Source organism: Haemorhous mexicanus, chromosome 30, assembly GCF_027477595.1.
Source record: "Haemorhous mexicanus isolate bHaeMex1 chromosome 30, bHaeMex1.pri, whole genome shotgun sequence".
Taxonomy (NCBI): domain Eukaryota; kingdom Metazoa; phylum Chordata; class Aves; order Passeriformes; family Fringillidae; genus Haemorhous; species Haemorhous mexicanus.
Genome location: NC_082370.1, coordinates 3979115 through 3992376, shown reverse-complemented (window position 1 = coordinate 3992376; position 13262 = coordinate 3979115). Strand labels below are relative to the sequence as shown.

At 58.8% G+C, this 13262-nt stretch overlaps 1 protein-coding gene across 3 annotated transcripts; it reads left to right on the top strand.

Moving 5' to 3' along the window:
- Positions 1-10408: 10408 nt before the first annotated feature.
- On the top strand, positions 10409-13159 carry FAM136A (family with sequence similarity 136 member A). 3 transcript variants are annotated; one of them, XM_059870656.1, is made up of 4 exons: positions 10409-10522; positions 11231-11371; positions 11592-11833; positions 12662-13159. In XM_059870656.1, exons 1-3 carry the CDS (start codon positions 10436-10438, stop codon positions 11778-11780), a joined length of 417 nt encoding a protein of 138 aa, XP_059726639.1. In that variant the 5' UTR covers positions 10409-10435; the 3' UTR covers positions 11781-11833; positions 12662-13159. The 3 variants fall into 3 exon arrangements, 2 of the variants coding, with proteins under 2 accessions (XP_059726639.1, XP_059726640.1); XM_059870657.1 differs by having other exon boundaries at positions 11592-11838; XR_009489780.1 differs by lacking the exons at positions 10409-10522; positions 11231-11371; positions 11592-11833 and adding an exon at positions 11984-12419.
- The last annotated feature ends 103 nt before the right edge of the window (positions 13160-13262 follow it).

Sequence of the window (13262 nt, the reverse complement as noted above, 5' to 3'; positions counted from 1 at the left end):
TCAGTTTTAAGCTCTCACCAGCTGAAGGAAAGCCTCGGGGTTGCAGCAGGGATTTAGGGTCAGTTTTAGGGTATTTAGGATCAGTTTTAGGGTATTTAGGATCAGTTTTAAGCTCTCACCAGCTGAAGGAAAGCCTCGGGGTTGCAGCAGGGATTTAGGGTCAGTTTTAGGGTATTTAGGATCAGTTTTAGGGTATTTAGGATCAGTTTTAGGGTATTTAGGATCAGTTTTAAGCTCTCACCAGTTGAGGGAAAGCCCCGGGGTTGCAGCAGGGATTTGGGGTGGGTTTAGGGGATTTAGGGTCGGTTTTAGGGTGGGTTTTGGGGTCTCACCTGCAGAAGGAAAATCCTCGGGGTTGCAGCAGGGATTTGGGGTGGGTTTAGGGTCGGTTTTAGGGTGTTTAGGATCAGTTTTAGGCTGAGGGAAAGACGCCAGGGTTGCAGCAGGGATTTAGGGTCAGTTTTAGGGTATTTAGGATCAGTTTTAGGGTATTTAGGATCAGTTTTAAGCTCTCACCAGTTGAGAGAAAGCCCCGGGGTTGCAGCAGGGATTTGGGGTGGGTTTAGGGGATTTAGGGTCGGTTTTAGGGTCGGTTTTGGGGCCTCACCAGCAGAAGGAAAGCCTCGGGGTTGCAGCAGGGATTTAGGGTCAGTTTTAGGGTATTTAGGATCAGTTTTAGGGTATTTAGGATCAGTTTTAGGCTGAGGGAAAGGCGCCAGGGTTGCAGCAGGGATTTGGGGTCGGTTTTAGGGTATTTAGGATCAGTTTTAGGGTATTTAGGATCAGTTTTAGGCTGAGGGAAAGGCGCCAGTGTTGCAGCAGGGATTTGGGGTCGGTTTTAGGGTATTTAGGGTCAGTTTTAGGGTATTTAGGGTCAGTTTTAGGGTATTTAGGATCAGTTTTAGCTCTCACCAGCGGAAGGAATAGCACCGGGGTTGCAGCAGGGATTTAGGGTCAGTTTTAGGGTATTTAGGGTCAGTTTTAGGGTATTTAGGATCAGTTTTAAGCTCTCACCAGTTGAGGGAAAGCCCCGGGGTTGCAGCAGGGATTTGGGGTGGGTTTAGGGGATTTAGGGTCGGTTTTAGGGTGGGTTTTCGGGTCTCACCTGCAGAAGGAAAAGCCTCGGGGTTGCAGCAGGGATTTGGGGTGGGTTTAGGGTATTTAGTATCAGTTTTAGGGTATTTAGAATCAGTTTTAGGCTGAGGGAAAGGCGCCAGGGTTGCAGCAGGGATTTGGGGTCGGTTTTAGGGTATTTAGGATCAGTTTTAGGGTATTTAGGATCAGTTTTAGGGTATTTAGGATCAGTTTTAAGCTCTCACCAGTTGAGGGAAAGCCCCGGGGTTGCAGCAGGGATTTGGGGTGGGTTTAGGCTCGGTTTTAGGGTATTTAGGATCAGTTTTAGGCTGAGGGAAAGGCGCCAGGGTTGCAGCAGGGATTTGGGGTCGGTTTTAGGGTATTTAGGATCAGTTTTAGCTCTCACCAGCTGAAGGAAAGCCTCGGGGTTGCAGCAGGGATTTGGGGTCGGTTTTAGGGTATTTAGGGTCGGTTTTAGGGTATTTAGGGTCGGTTTTAGCTCTCACCAGCCGAGGGAAAGGCGCCGGGGTTGCAGCGGTGGAAGCGGCTCGAGAAGTGCCCCAGGACTCGCTCGCGCTCCTGAGTCTCCCCCGAGAGCACCAGGGCCCGCAGGAACTGCCTGGAGCACCCCAAAAACCCCAAAAGTCACCCCAAAACCACCCCAAAACCAACCCCAAAAAATCCCCCAAAATCCCTCCCAAAATTCCCCCCAAAACGACCCAAAAATCCCCCCCAAATCCCTCCGAACTCCCCCAAATTTCCCCACAAAAAATCTCCCAAATTCCCCCCAAAATCACCCCAAAATCCCTCCCAAAAATCCCCCAAAATTGCCCCAAATAATCCCCCACAATCCACCCCAAAAATCCCCAAATAATTCCCATGATCCCAAATTCCCCCCAAAACAGCCCCAAATCTTTCCAAAAAAATCCCCAAAATTCCCCCAAATTCCCTCCAAAAAAAATCTCCCAGAAATCTCCCAAAATCATCCCCAAATTATCCCAAAAATCCCAAAATTTCCATTTTTTCCCCCAAATTCTCACCTCAGGGCCTGCTCCAGGCTCAGCCCCTGGAACTGGAAGAGCTCCAGGTACTCCCGCGCCACCCGAGCGCTGAACTCCGTGCTGGGAAGGAAAATTTGGGGACAAAAATCCTCAATTCCCACCCCAAAATCCACAATTCCCACACAAATCCTCAATTCCCAAAAAACTCCCCAAAAATCCCACAATCCCCACCAAAAAATCCTCATTTTTTCCCCCAAAATCCCCATTTTTTCCCCCCCAAATTCCCAATTTTCCCCCCAAAATTCCCATTTTTCCCCCCAAAATCCCCATTTTTCTCCCCAAAAATTCCCATTTCCCCTCCCAAATCCCCATTTCCCCCTCATTCTTTCCCCCAAAAATTCCCATTTTCCCCCCTAAAATTCCCCTTTTCCCCTCCCATTTTCTCTCCCAAAAATCCCCATTTTCCCCCCCAAAATTCCCATTTTTCCCCATTTTTTCCTCCCCAAATCCCCATTTTCCCCCCCAATTTTCCCAAAATCCCTTATTTTCCCCCCTCTAAAATCCCTTTTTTTTCCTCCCATTTTCCCCAAAAAATTCCCATTTTCCCCTCCCAAAAATCCCATTTTTTTCCTCCCCAAATCCCCTTTTTTTCCCCCCAAACCCCCATTTTTTCCCCAAAAATTTCCATTTTTTTTTCCCTCAAATTCCCCCTTTTTTCCCCAATTTGCCCAAAATCCCAGTTTTTCCCCCCAAATCTCACTCCCTGCGCAGGAACGAGGCCACCTGGGACTTCCTGACCCCGTCCAGGCGGAAAAGGCGCCGGGCCAGGGACTGAGGGTCCTCCCTGGGGTGGAAAAATGAGGGAAAAAAGGAAATTTTTGGGGAAAAAATAGGAGGAAATGGGAATTTTGGGGTGAAAAATGGGAATTTTGGGGAAAAATTTTGGAGTTTGGGGCAGAAAATTGGGAATTTTGGGGGGAAAAATGAGGATTTTGGGGAAAAATAATGGGGGAAAATGGGAATTTTTGGGGGAGGAATGGGAATTTTGGGGGGAAAAAATGGGGGGAATTTGGGAATTTTGGGGGGAAAAATAATGGGGGGAAATGGGGAAAAATTGGGGATTTGGAGGGGAAAAAAAGGGGGGGGAATGGGAATTTTGGGGTGAAAAATGGGGATTTGGGGAGGGGAAAAAAGGGAATTTTGGAGGAGAAAATGGGGGGAAATGTGGGGGGAAAAAAGGGGGAAAAATGGGAATTTTGGGGTGAAAAATGGGGATTTTGGGGGGAAAAAAAAGGGAATTTTGGAGGAGAAAATGGGGGGAAATTTGGGGGGAAAAAAGGGGGAAAAATGGGAATTTTGGGGGGGAAAAATGGGAATTTGGGGAAAAAAGGGGGGGTCCCAATTGGGTCTGGGGTCTCTCTGGTTCCTCACCCAGGGGGGTCCCGCGGGGGGTCCGGGCTGGGTTTGGGGGGGCGACTCCTCGGGCAGGGGGGACCCCCCAAAACCCCCGGGGCTCGGGGGGGGTCCGGGGGGGTCCTGGGGGGATTTGGGGGGGCTCAGGGGGGGCTTGGGGCGGATTTGGGGCATTTTGGGGGGGTCCTGGGGGGATTTGGGGGGGCTCAGGAGGGGCTTGGGGTAGATTTGGGGCATTATGGGGGGGTCCTGGGGGGATTTGGGGAGATTCTGGGGGATTTTTGGGGGGTCCTGAAGGGTTTTGGGGGGGCTCAGGGGGGTTTTGGGGGGACCCCGGGGGCTTGGGGGGGGTTTGAGGGGGGTCAGGGGGTGGGGGGGGCTCTGGACCCCCCATTTTGGGGGGAAATTTGGGGTCTGGGGTCCCCATTTTTGGGGGATTTGGGGTCCCTCTTTTGGGGACGAATCCGGGGGGATTTGGGGTCCCAATTTTTGGGGCCAGTTTGGGGGTGCTGGGAGGTTTTGGGGTTCCTCTTTTTGGGGTAAAACTGGGAGGTTTTGGGGTCTCCCTTTTAGGGGCAAATCTGGGAGGTTTTGGGGTAAATCTGGGGGTGCTGGGAGGTTTTGGGGTCCCTCTTTTTGGGGTAAAACTGGGGGGATTTGGGGTCTCCCTTTTTGGGGTAAATCTTGGGCTTCTGGGAGGTTTCGGGGTCCCTCTTTTTGGGGTAAATTTGGGGGGGTTTGGGGGCTCTGGGGTCCCCCTTTTTGGGGTAAATCTGGGTGGTTTTGGGGTCTCCCTTTTTGAGGTAAATCTGGGGGAATTTGGGGCAAATCTGGGGGAATTTGGGGTCCCTCTTTTTGGGGCCAGTTTGGGGGTTCTGGGGGGATTTGGGGTCCCTCTTTTTGGGGTAAATCTGGGAGGTTTTGGGGTCTCCCTTTTTGGGGTAAATCTGGGGGGATTTGGGGTTTTTGGGGTCCCTCTTTTTGGGGCCAGTTTGGGGGTTCTGGGGGGATTTGGGGTCCCTCTTTTTGGGGTAAATCTGGGGGGATTTGGGGTTTTTGGGGTCCCTCTTTTTGGGGCCAGTTTGGGGGTTCTGGGGGGATTTGGGGTCCCTCTTTTTGGGGTAAATCTGGGGGGATTTGGGGTTTTTGGGGTCCCTCTTTTTGGGGTAAATCTGGGGGTTCCCAGGAACTGGGGGGCTCCTCCAGGGGGGTGGGGGGGTCCAGCCCCCCCCATTTTGGGTCCACCCATTTGGGGGGGTCCCCAAATTCCAGGGGTGGATCCAAGGGGTCCCCAAATTCCGGGGGGTCCCCAAATTCGGGAGGTGGATCCGGGGTGTCCCCAAATTCCGGAGGTGGATCCGGGGTGTCCCCAAATTCTGGGGTTCTGGGTGGTCCTGGGGGAGGAGAAGACACCAAGGGGGTGTCCCCAAATTCCAGGGTGTCCCCAAATTCTGGGATGTCCTCAAATTCCGGGGGGTCCCCAAATTCCAGGGTGTCCCCAAATTCCGGGGGGTCCCCAAATTCTGGAGGCGGATCCGGGGTGTCCCCAAATTCCGGGGTTCTGGGTGGTCCTGGGGGAGGAGAAGACACCACAGGGGGGGTTCCCATCAGGATTGGTGGGACCCCCCCAAATTAACCCCTCCCCAAATTTGGGGTGACCACACTCACCCCAGCCCGCGGTGGTGGCTCCTCCTGGGGGGTGACACCCGAGGGTGGCACCGTGGGAACGCCAGGGGGGCACCCCCGGGGGCAGCGGGTGCTGGAACAGGGGGTTGGTGTGGAAATGGGGCTCCTCGTCCTCATCCAGGTCCTCCTCATCATCCAGGTCCTCCTCCAGGTCCTCATCATCCACGTCCTTCTCATCCAGGTTCTCCTCCAGGTCCTCCTCCAGGTTCTCCTTGTCTTCATCTTCATGGGAGGAGCCACCGTGGTCATCACGGTGGTCATGGTGGACATTGTGATCATGGTGGACATTGTGATCATGGTGGACATTGAGGTCATGGTGGACATTGAGGTCATGGTGGACATGGTGGACATTGTGGTCATGGTGGACATTGTGATCATGGTGGACATTGTGATCATGGTGGACATGGTGGACATTGTGATCATGGTGGTCATCTAGGTGATTGTGGTCATTGAGGTCATTGAGGTCATGGTGGTCATGGTGGTCATCACAGTCATGGTGGTCACGTAGGTCATGGTGGTCATCATGGTCTTTGTGGTCATCATGATCATTGAGCTTATGGTGGTCATCACAGTCATGGTGGTCATCTAGGTCATTGTGATCATCTAGGTCAGGGTGGTCATCATGGTCTTTGTGGGCATCGAGATCATTGTGGTCAGCGTGGTCATGGTGGTCATCATGGTCATTGAGGTCATTGTGGTCATCACGGTCATGGGGGTCATCTAAGTCATTGAGGTCATCTAGGTCATTGTGGTCATCACGGTCATTGTTGGCGTGGTCGTCATCGTCGTCACCTTCCTCTTCCTCCTGGCTGAGTTTGGGGGCTCGGGGCTTGGGGGAGATGGGACCATCCGTGGTGGGACCATCCACGGCCGTGGGACTGGGGGAGACCCTGGAATCCACGGGAACGTTCTCTGGAGAAACTGTTTCACCAGGGCTCACGGCCTTGGCCAAGGTGGGACCATCCGTGGTCACGGACTCAGGTGAGATCCTTGAATCCACGGCCAGGTGCTCTGGAGAGATGGTCCCATCCGTGGTCATGAATTTGGGTGAGGTGTCCCCATCCATGGTCACAGCCCATGATGAGATGTCCCCACTCATGGACATGTGGGAGATGTCCCCACCCACAGTCATGGTCTGGGATGAGATGTCCCCATCCCTGGTCACTGTCCATGAGGAGATGTCCCCACCCATGGACATGATGCTCCCAAAGAGGAACTCAAAGCTTTGGTCCATGGGAACAGCTTGGGGTGGGATGAACTCATCCATGGACAGCTGAAAAACGTTCTCATCCTTGGCCGTGGGTTTGGGTGGGATGGACTCATCCACGGACGCCTGGAAGATCTCCTCAAACGTGGATCCATGGCTTTGGAGCTCCTGGGAGATGCTCCCACCCACAGGCATGGATTTGTTTGGGATGGAGATATCTGCAGACACCTGGAGAACATTCTCATCCGTGGGCATGGATTTGGGTGGGATGTCCTCATCCATGGATTTGGGTGGGATGGACTCATCCATGGATTTGGGTGGGATGTCCTCATCCATGGATTTGGGTGGGATGGAACCATCTGTAGACACCTGAGAAACGTTCTCATCCACTGGCATGGGTTTGGGTGGGATGTGCTCATCCATGGACACATGCAGGATGTCCTCAAATGTGGATCCATGGCCTTGGAGCTCCTGGAAGATGCTCCCATCCACGGTGATGGGCTTGGGTGGGATGGACTCATCCATGGATTTGGGTGGGATGGATCCCTCTGTAGGCACCTGAGAAACTTTCTCATCCATGGGCATGGGTTTGGGTGGGATGTCCTCACCCATGGATTTGGGTGGGATGTCCTCATCCATGGATTTGGGTGGGATGGACTCATCCATGCACACCTGGAAGATCTCCTCAAACGTGGATACGTGGCTTTGGAGCTCCTGGGAGATGCTCCCATCCACGGTCATGGATTTGGACACCTGGAAGATGTTCTCCAGCATGGCCACAGATTTGGGTGAGATGTTCTCATCCTTGGCCATGGCTTTGGGTGGGATGTCCTCATCCATGCACACCTGGAAGATCTCCTCAAACGTGGCCATGGCTTTGGGTGGGATGTCCTCATCCATGGATTTGGGTGGGATGGATCCATCTGTGGACACCTGGAAGATGTTCTCCAGCGTGGCCACGGATTTGGGTGAGATGTTCTCATCCTTGGCCATGATTCTGGGTGGGATGTCCTCATCCATGCACACCTGGAACATCTCCTCAAACGTGGATCCGTGGCCCTGGAGCTCCTGGGAGACATTCCCAGCCCCATCCTGGAGGTGGTCCCGGGGGAGGTCCTGGGGGGGGTTCTGGGGGTGGTCACCAGTGTCCGTCTGTCCCTCGATGGCCCCCTGGAGCTCCTGGACACAGAGCTGGGCACGGAGCAGGCTGGCCCAGAACACGTCCGGGACCGCGGCCGGGGTCAGGGCAGGGGTCAAGGTGGGCTTTGGAGCAGTGGTCAGTGTGGAGGTCAGGGTGGGGGTCAAGGTGGAGGTCAAGGAGGGGGTCAGCGCAGTGGTCAGTGGTGTCCATGCAGGGGTCAGTGCAGGGGTCAGTGCAGGGGTCAGCTCAGGGGTCAGCTCAGGGGTCAGCGGTGTCCGTGCAGTGGTCAGTGCAGGGGTCAGTGCAGGGGTCAGCTCAGGGGTCAGCTCAGGGGTGGGTGTCCATGCAGGGGTCACTGCAGGGGTCAGTGCAGGGGTCATCTCAGGGGTCACTGCAGGGGTCAGCTCAGGGGTCGGTGTCCGTGCAGTGGTCAGTGCAGGGGTCAGCTCAGAGGTCAGTTCAGGGGTCAGCTCAGGGGTCAGCAGTGTCCGTGCAGGGGTCAGTGCAGGGGTCAGTGCAGGGGTCAGTGCAGGGTTGGGTGTCCATGCAGGGGTCAGTGCAGGGGTCAGCTCAGGGGTGGGTGTCCGTGCAGGGGTCAGTGCAGGGGTCAGCGCAGGGGTCAGTGCAGGGGTCAGCTCAGGGGTCAGCAGTGTCCGTGCAGGGCTCTCGGCCCCTCCCCCCGAGAAGGCGATGGCGTCCAGTGCCGGCAGCGCCACCGGGGGGGCAGGGGGGGCCCTGGGGGGGTCCATGGGCACTGCCGGACCCTCCCTACGGCCGGAGGGCGGACAGCGGCTCCGCGGCGGCCGGAGGAGTGACCATGGGGCACTGCCGGACCCTCCCTACGGCGGCCGGAGGAGTGACCATGGCGTGGGGAGAGCCTGGGGAGAGGGAGGAGAGCGGTGAGAGGGGCAGGGGGAGGGAGAGGGAGGGAGGAGAGAGGGAGGGATGGAGAGAAGGAGGGAGGGAGAGAGGGTTAGGAAGGGAGTGATGGAGGAGGGAGGGAGAGGGAGAGAGGGAAGGAGGAGGGAAGGAGGGATGGAGAGAGGGAGGAAAGGAGGGATGGGAGGAAGAGGGAGAGAGGGAAGAAGAAAGGAAGGAGGAAAAAGGGCGGGGAGATGGAGGGAGGGAGGAAGTGCGGGAGGAGAGAGGGAAGGAGCGGAGGAGGAAGGAGGGAGGGAGGAAGAGGGGGAGGAAGTGCTCAGAGGAGAGAGGGAGGGCGCGGAGGAGGAAGGAGGAAGGAAAGGGAGGAGGGGGAGGGGCCGAGCGAGGGCTCCGGGGGTCTCCCCGACCCTCCCCCCGCACCTGCACGCCGCCGTCCCCCCGCGGCCACCCCGTGTGACCTCCCGGTGCCACCGGCAAGCGCCACCGTCCCGGTGTCACCGCGGCCACCCCGTGTCACCTCCCGGTGCTATCAGCAAGTGCCACCACCCCGTGTCACCTCCCGGTGTCACCGCGGCCACGCCGTGTCGGTGTCCCGGTGTCACCACCCCTGTCACCTCCCGGTGTCCCGGTGCCACCGTCCCGGTGTCCCCGCGGCCACCCCGCGTCACCGGCCCCGTGTCACCCGCGTCACCCGCGCCGCTTCCGCCCCGCCGGGACAGGAAACGGGGGGAGGGGACCCCAAAATTCACCCCCGGAACCCCAAAAACCCCACCCCAAAAAAACTCCGGAACCCCCAAAGAAACTTTCCGGGATCCCCAAAAAATCCCAGCCGGGACCTCAAAAAAAACTCCGGGATCCCCAAAAAAAAACCATCCAGGATCCCAAAAAACTCCCGGACCCCACAAAAGCTGGGACCCTAAAAATCCCACCTGGGACCCCAAAATCCCACCCAGGATCCCAAAAACTCCCCCGGGATCCCAAAATTCTCTCCGGGACTCCAAAGTTTATAGGGGACCCCAAAATGAGGGGCAGGGGGACCCCAAAAGTGCCTGGTGACCCCAAAAAGGGGGGGCAGGGAATTTTAAGTGTTCCGGGGGGACCCCAAGAGTTGAAGGGACCTCAAAAGGGACCCTGAAAAGCCGGGGGGAGACCCCAAAGTTTAAGGGGGTCCCCAAAAGGGTGAAGGGGACCCCAAAATTTACGGGCGACCCCAAATTTTAGGGGGGCGGGGGGGGGGGGCGCAAAGGTTACGGGGGCGGGGCCGGCAGTTGTTGGGGTTCCTCTGGATTTTCGGGGGGTCCCCCGGATTTGGGGGGGCCCTGGAGGGGTTTGGGGACGTTTTGGGGACCCCCAAATCCTCCCCGGGCTTTGGGGACCCCCCCCGGGGCCGCCCCCTGCCCTCCCCTCCCCCTTCCCTTACCGGCAGCGCCGCGGGGGGGGCGTGGTCTCGGTTGGCCACGCCCACAATAGGCGGGAGAATGAATAATTAGTATGTAAACACGCCCATTGATGAGACCACGCCCATAGAGTGAAGCCACGCCCCTTTCTGTGAGGGGGAAGGGGCGGAGCTGGCGGGGGGAGTGTCCTGAGCGCCCAAAAAAGGGATTTTAACCATAAAAAGGAGGGTTCTGACCCCAAAAGGAGGGACCTGACCCCAAAAGGAGGGTCCCGAGCTACCCCAGAAGGATTCTGGGCCCACAAACAGGGTCCTGCTTGGGGGCGATTCCCGGCGGGTTTGGGACCGATTTTGAGGCGATTCCCGCAGGATTCGGGCGGGCTTTAGGGCAGGTTTGGGCCGGGTTTTGGGCCGGCTTTTAGGGCAGGTTCCGGCCAGGTTTTAGGGCGGATCGGGGCAGGGTTTAGGGCGGGTTTAGGCCGCGGAGCGGGCCCATGGCAGAGGCGGCAGAGGGCCGGGTTCGGGGCGGGTTTAGGGCGGATTTGGGGGATTAGGGCGGGTTTAGGGCGGTTTAGGGCGGGTTTAGGGCAGTTTAGGGCGGGTTTAGGGCGGGTTTTAGACTTTGGAGCGGGCCCATGGCGGAGGCGGCGCAGGGCCGGGTGCAGGCCGCGGTGGAGAGCGCGGTGCAGGTGCTGGAGCGGGAGCAGATCCGCGCCATGCAGGTACCGGGGGCACCGGGGGACACCGGGGGGACACGGAAGGGACACGCGGGGAGGGCTCCGGGGCACCCCCACACACACACGTGGGTGCCCCGGGCAGCGCCGGGACCGGCCCCCATACATACCCTGAAACCCCCCCCAGTTCACTGTGAGCCCCCAATACACCCTCTGTGTCCCCCAAGTGCATCTCCTGCGCCCCCCCAGTACATCTCCTGTACCCCTCACACATTGCCTGTGCCCCCCAACACACCCTGTGCCCCCCAACACACCCTGTGCCCCCCAACACACTCTGTGCCCCCCAAACACACCCTGTGCCCCCCCAGTTCATCCCCTTGTGTCCCCTGAATGCACCCTGTGCCCTCCACGGTTCATCTCCCGTGCCCCCCAACACACCCTGTGTCCCCCAAACACACCCCGTGCCCCCTAAGTGCATCTGCTGTGCCCCCCAACACCCCCTGTGCCCTCCATGCCCTGTGTCCCCCACACACCCTGTGCCCTCCCAGTTCATCTCCTGTGCCCCCCAACACACCCTGTTAACCCCTTGTCCCCCATGTCCCCCGTTAACCCCCTGTCCTCTGTGTCCTCAGGCGCCCCCCATTAACTCCTTGTCTCCCGTCTCCCCAGGTGCCCCCTATTAACCCCCTGTCCCCAGGGTGCTCCCCATTAACCCCATGTCCCCCTTGTCCCCCACCTTGTCCCCCGTGTCCCCAGGGCACCATGTTCCGCTGCAGCGCACGGTGCTGCGAGGATGCAGCAGCCTCCATGCAGGAGGTGCAGCGCTGCATCGAGCGCTGCCACGCGCCCCTGGCCCGCGCCCAGGCCATCGTCACCGCCGAGCTCGAGCACTTCCAGGTGAGGAGGGGGCACCTGGACCCCCGGGGACAGCACTGGGACCCTGGGCAGGATGTGAGCCCCCAGTCCCTGCACCCCCAGTGCATTTTCCGTGCCCCCCACCCCCAGTCCATCCCTGATCCCCCTGCCCTGTGCTGCCCCTCTAGTCCCTACTGATTGCCCAGTCCCCCCAGTTCCCTGCTGTCCCCCCAGTCCCCCCCAGTGACCGTGCCATCCCCAGGACCGGCTGAGCCGCTGCTCGCTGCAGTGCTCGGACCAGGCCAAGGACGCGCTGGACTCGGGGGGCTCGGAGCCGCGCGTGCGGGGCCAGCTGGACGCCTGCCTGGCCACCTGCGGGGAGCAGCACCTGCGCCTCGTGCCCGCCATGGCCAAGAAGATGCGGGACGGGCTGGCCAACATCCAGCAGTGACAGCGGGGACACCCCCGGGACACGCCGGGGACACCCCTGCACACTCATTAAAGGCGAGGTGACACATCCGACCAACCGCGGGTGCTACTGGGGGTGATGGGGGCGCTGGGGGAACTAGGGGTGGTGGGGGAAAATAGGGGGACTGGGAGTGATGGGGAGGTACTGGGGGAACTGGGGGTGATTGGGCCGGTGCTGAGGGAACACTGCAGGTGAAGGGGGGGCATTGAGGGACGATGTTTGGGCACAGTGGCACACACGCACGTGTGAACCTGTGCGCACTCACAAGCTCACACGAGCGTGCGCACCTGGACACGCGCACAGCACGTGCCCGGACGCGCCGCACGCGGCGGGGGCCATGCCGCCGTACCTTCCCCCACAGCCGCGCACTCCCCTCACCGCCCCCTGCTTCCCCCGCTCTCGCCCCGCTGCCTTCCCCCCCGCTGCGCCGCTACTCGGGTGAGTGCGGTAGCGCGCCGCGAGCCGCCATTGGCTGCCGGGGAAGCGGCGCGGAGGCGCACGCGGCTGCCATTGGCTGGCGCTAGGGGACGCACAGCGCGCTGACGTCAGAGCGCGGCGCGCGGCAGAGACGGGCCGGGGTGCGGGCGCCATGAGCAAAGCGCACCCGCCCGAGCTGAAAAAGTGCGTCCGGAGGGGCCGGGGCCGGACCGGGGGGCGAGGGGAGCCGGGCATGGTGTGGGGGGAAGCAGGCACCGGAACAGCGCGGTCTGCCTCTGGCCGGTGTCCCGGCGTGCACCGCCGCTTGCCGGTGCCCCGGTGTAATGGCGGTGGGGGGTGGGGGGCGGTTCGTGAGGGGATAATGGCGGGGGGCCTCTTGCTCCGTCCCCACCCGCCGGTGCTCACCCGGTGCCGTCTCGTTGCAGGTTCATGGACAAGAAGCTGTCGTATGGGTTCTAGAACTGATCTCATCCCGATCCCCCTCACGGTGCCTGCAGACCCCCGCGCTGATCTCCCTCACGGTGCCCGGGGACCCCCCCGGTCATCGACGAGTGCGGGGAGATGGCGGCGGGCGGGCAGCGCAACAACCTCGACAGGGTGGGGAGGGCACTGGGAGCAGAGTGGTCGGTGCCACTGGGAGCACTGGTGGAGCCGTGTGTGGAATGAGCGGGAAGTTTGGTGAGGGACTGCGATGGGATGTGTCAGCTGGGAATTCAGCAGAGCTTTGGGTGCTTCTCACCTTCCCCCTTCCAGGTGAACCGAGGGAACAGCATTGTCATGCTGGAAGCTTTGGAATGAGTATGAACCCCTGGAAAACCCCAAATCCCCACCTGAAGGTTCTGTTCCCTTGTCCAAGACTCTGCTCCTGAGTGTACAATTATTTTGGTTTTGTTATTAAATCAATTTTGTAATGGTTGACCTAACTCAAGCCTTTCTCACATCAGTTTTTGGCAGCTTAATGTTAATTCCACTCCCAATCCCAGGAAAACTCGAGGAAAACACTAATTTATTGACATGGATGTTAAA

Bases quoted from the DNA above. Each gene is read 5' to 3' on its own strand.
- FAM136A (XM_059870656.1), top strand. From the start codon at position 10,436: ATGGCGGAGGCGGCGCAGGGCCGGGTGCAGGCCGCGGTGGAGAGCGCG. The intron at 10,523-11,230 runs GTACCGGGGGCA...CCGTGTCCCCAG, and splicing joins AGCAGATCCGCGCCATGCAG to GGCACCATGTTCCGCTGCAG. The intron at 11,372-11,591 runs GTGAGGAGGGGG...TGCCATCCCCAG, and splicing joins CCGAGCTCGAGCACTTCCAG to GACCGGCTGAGCCGCTGCTC.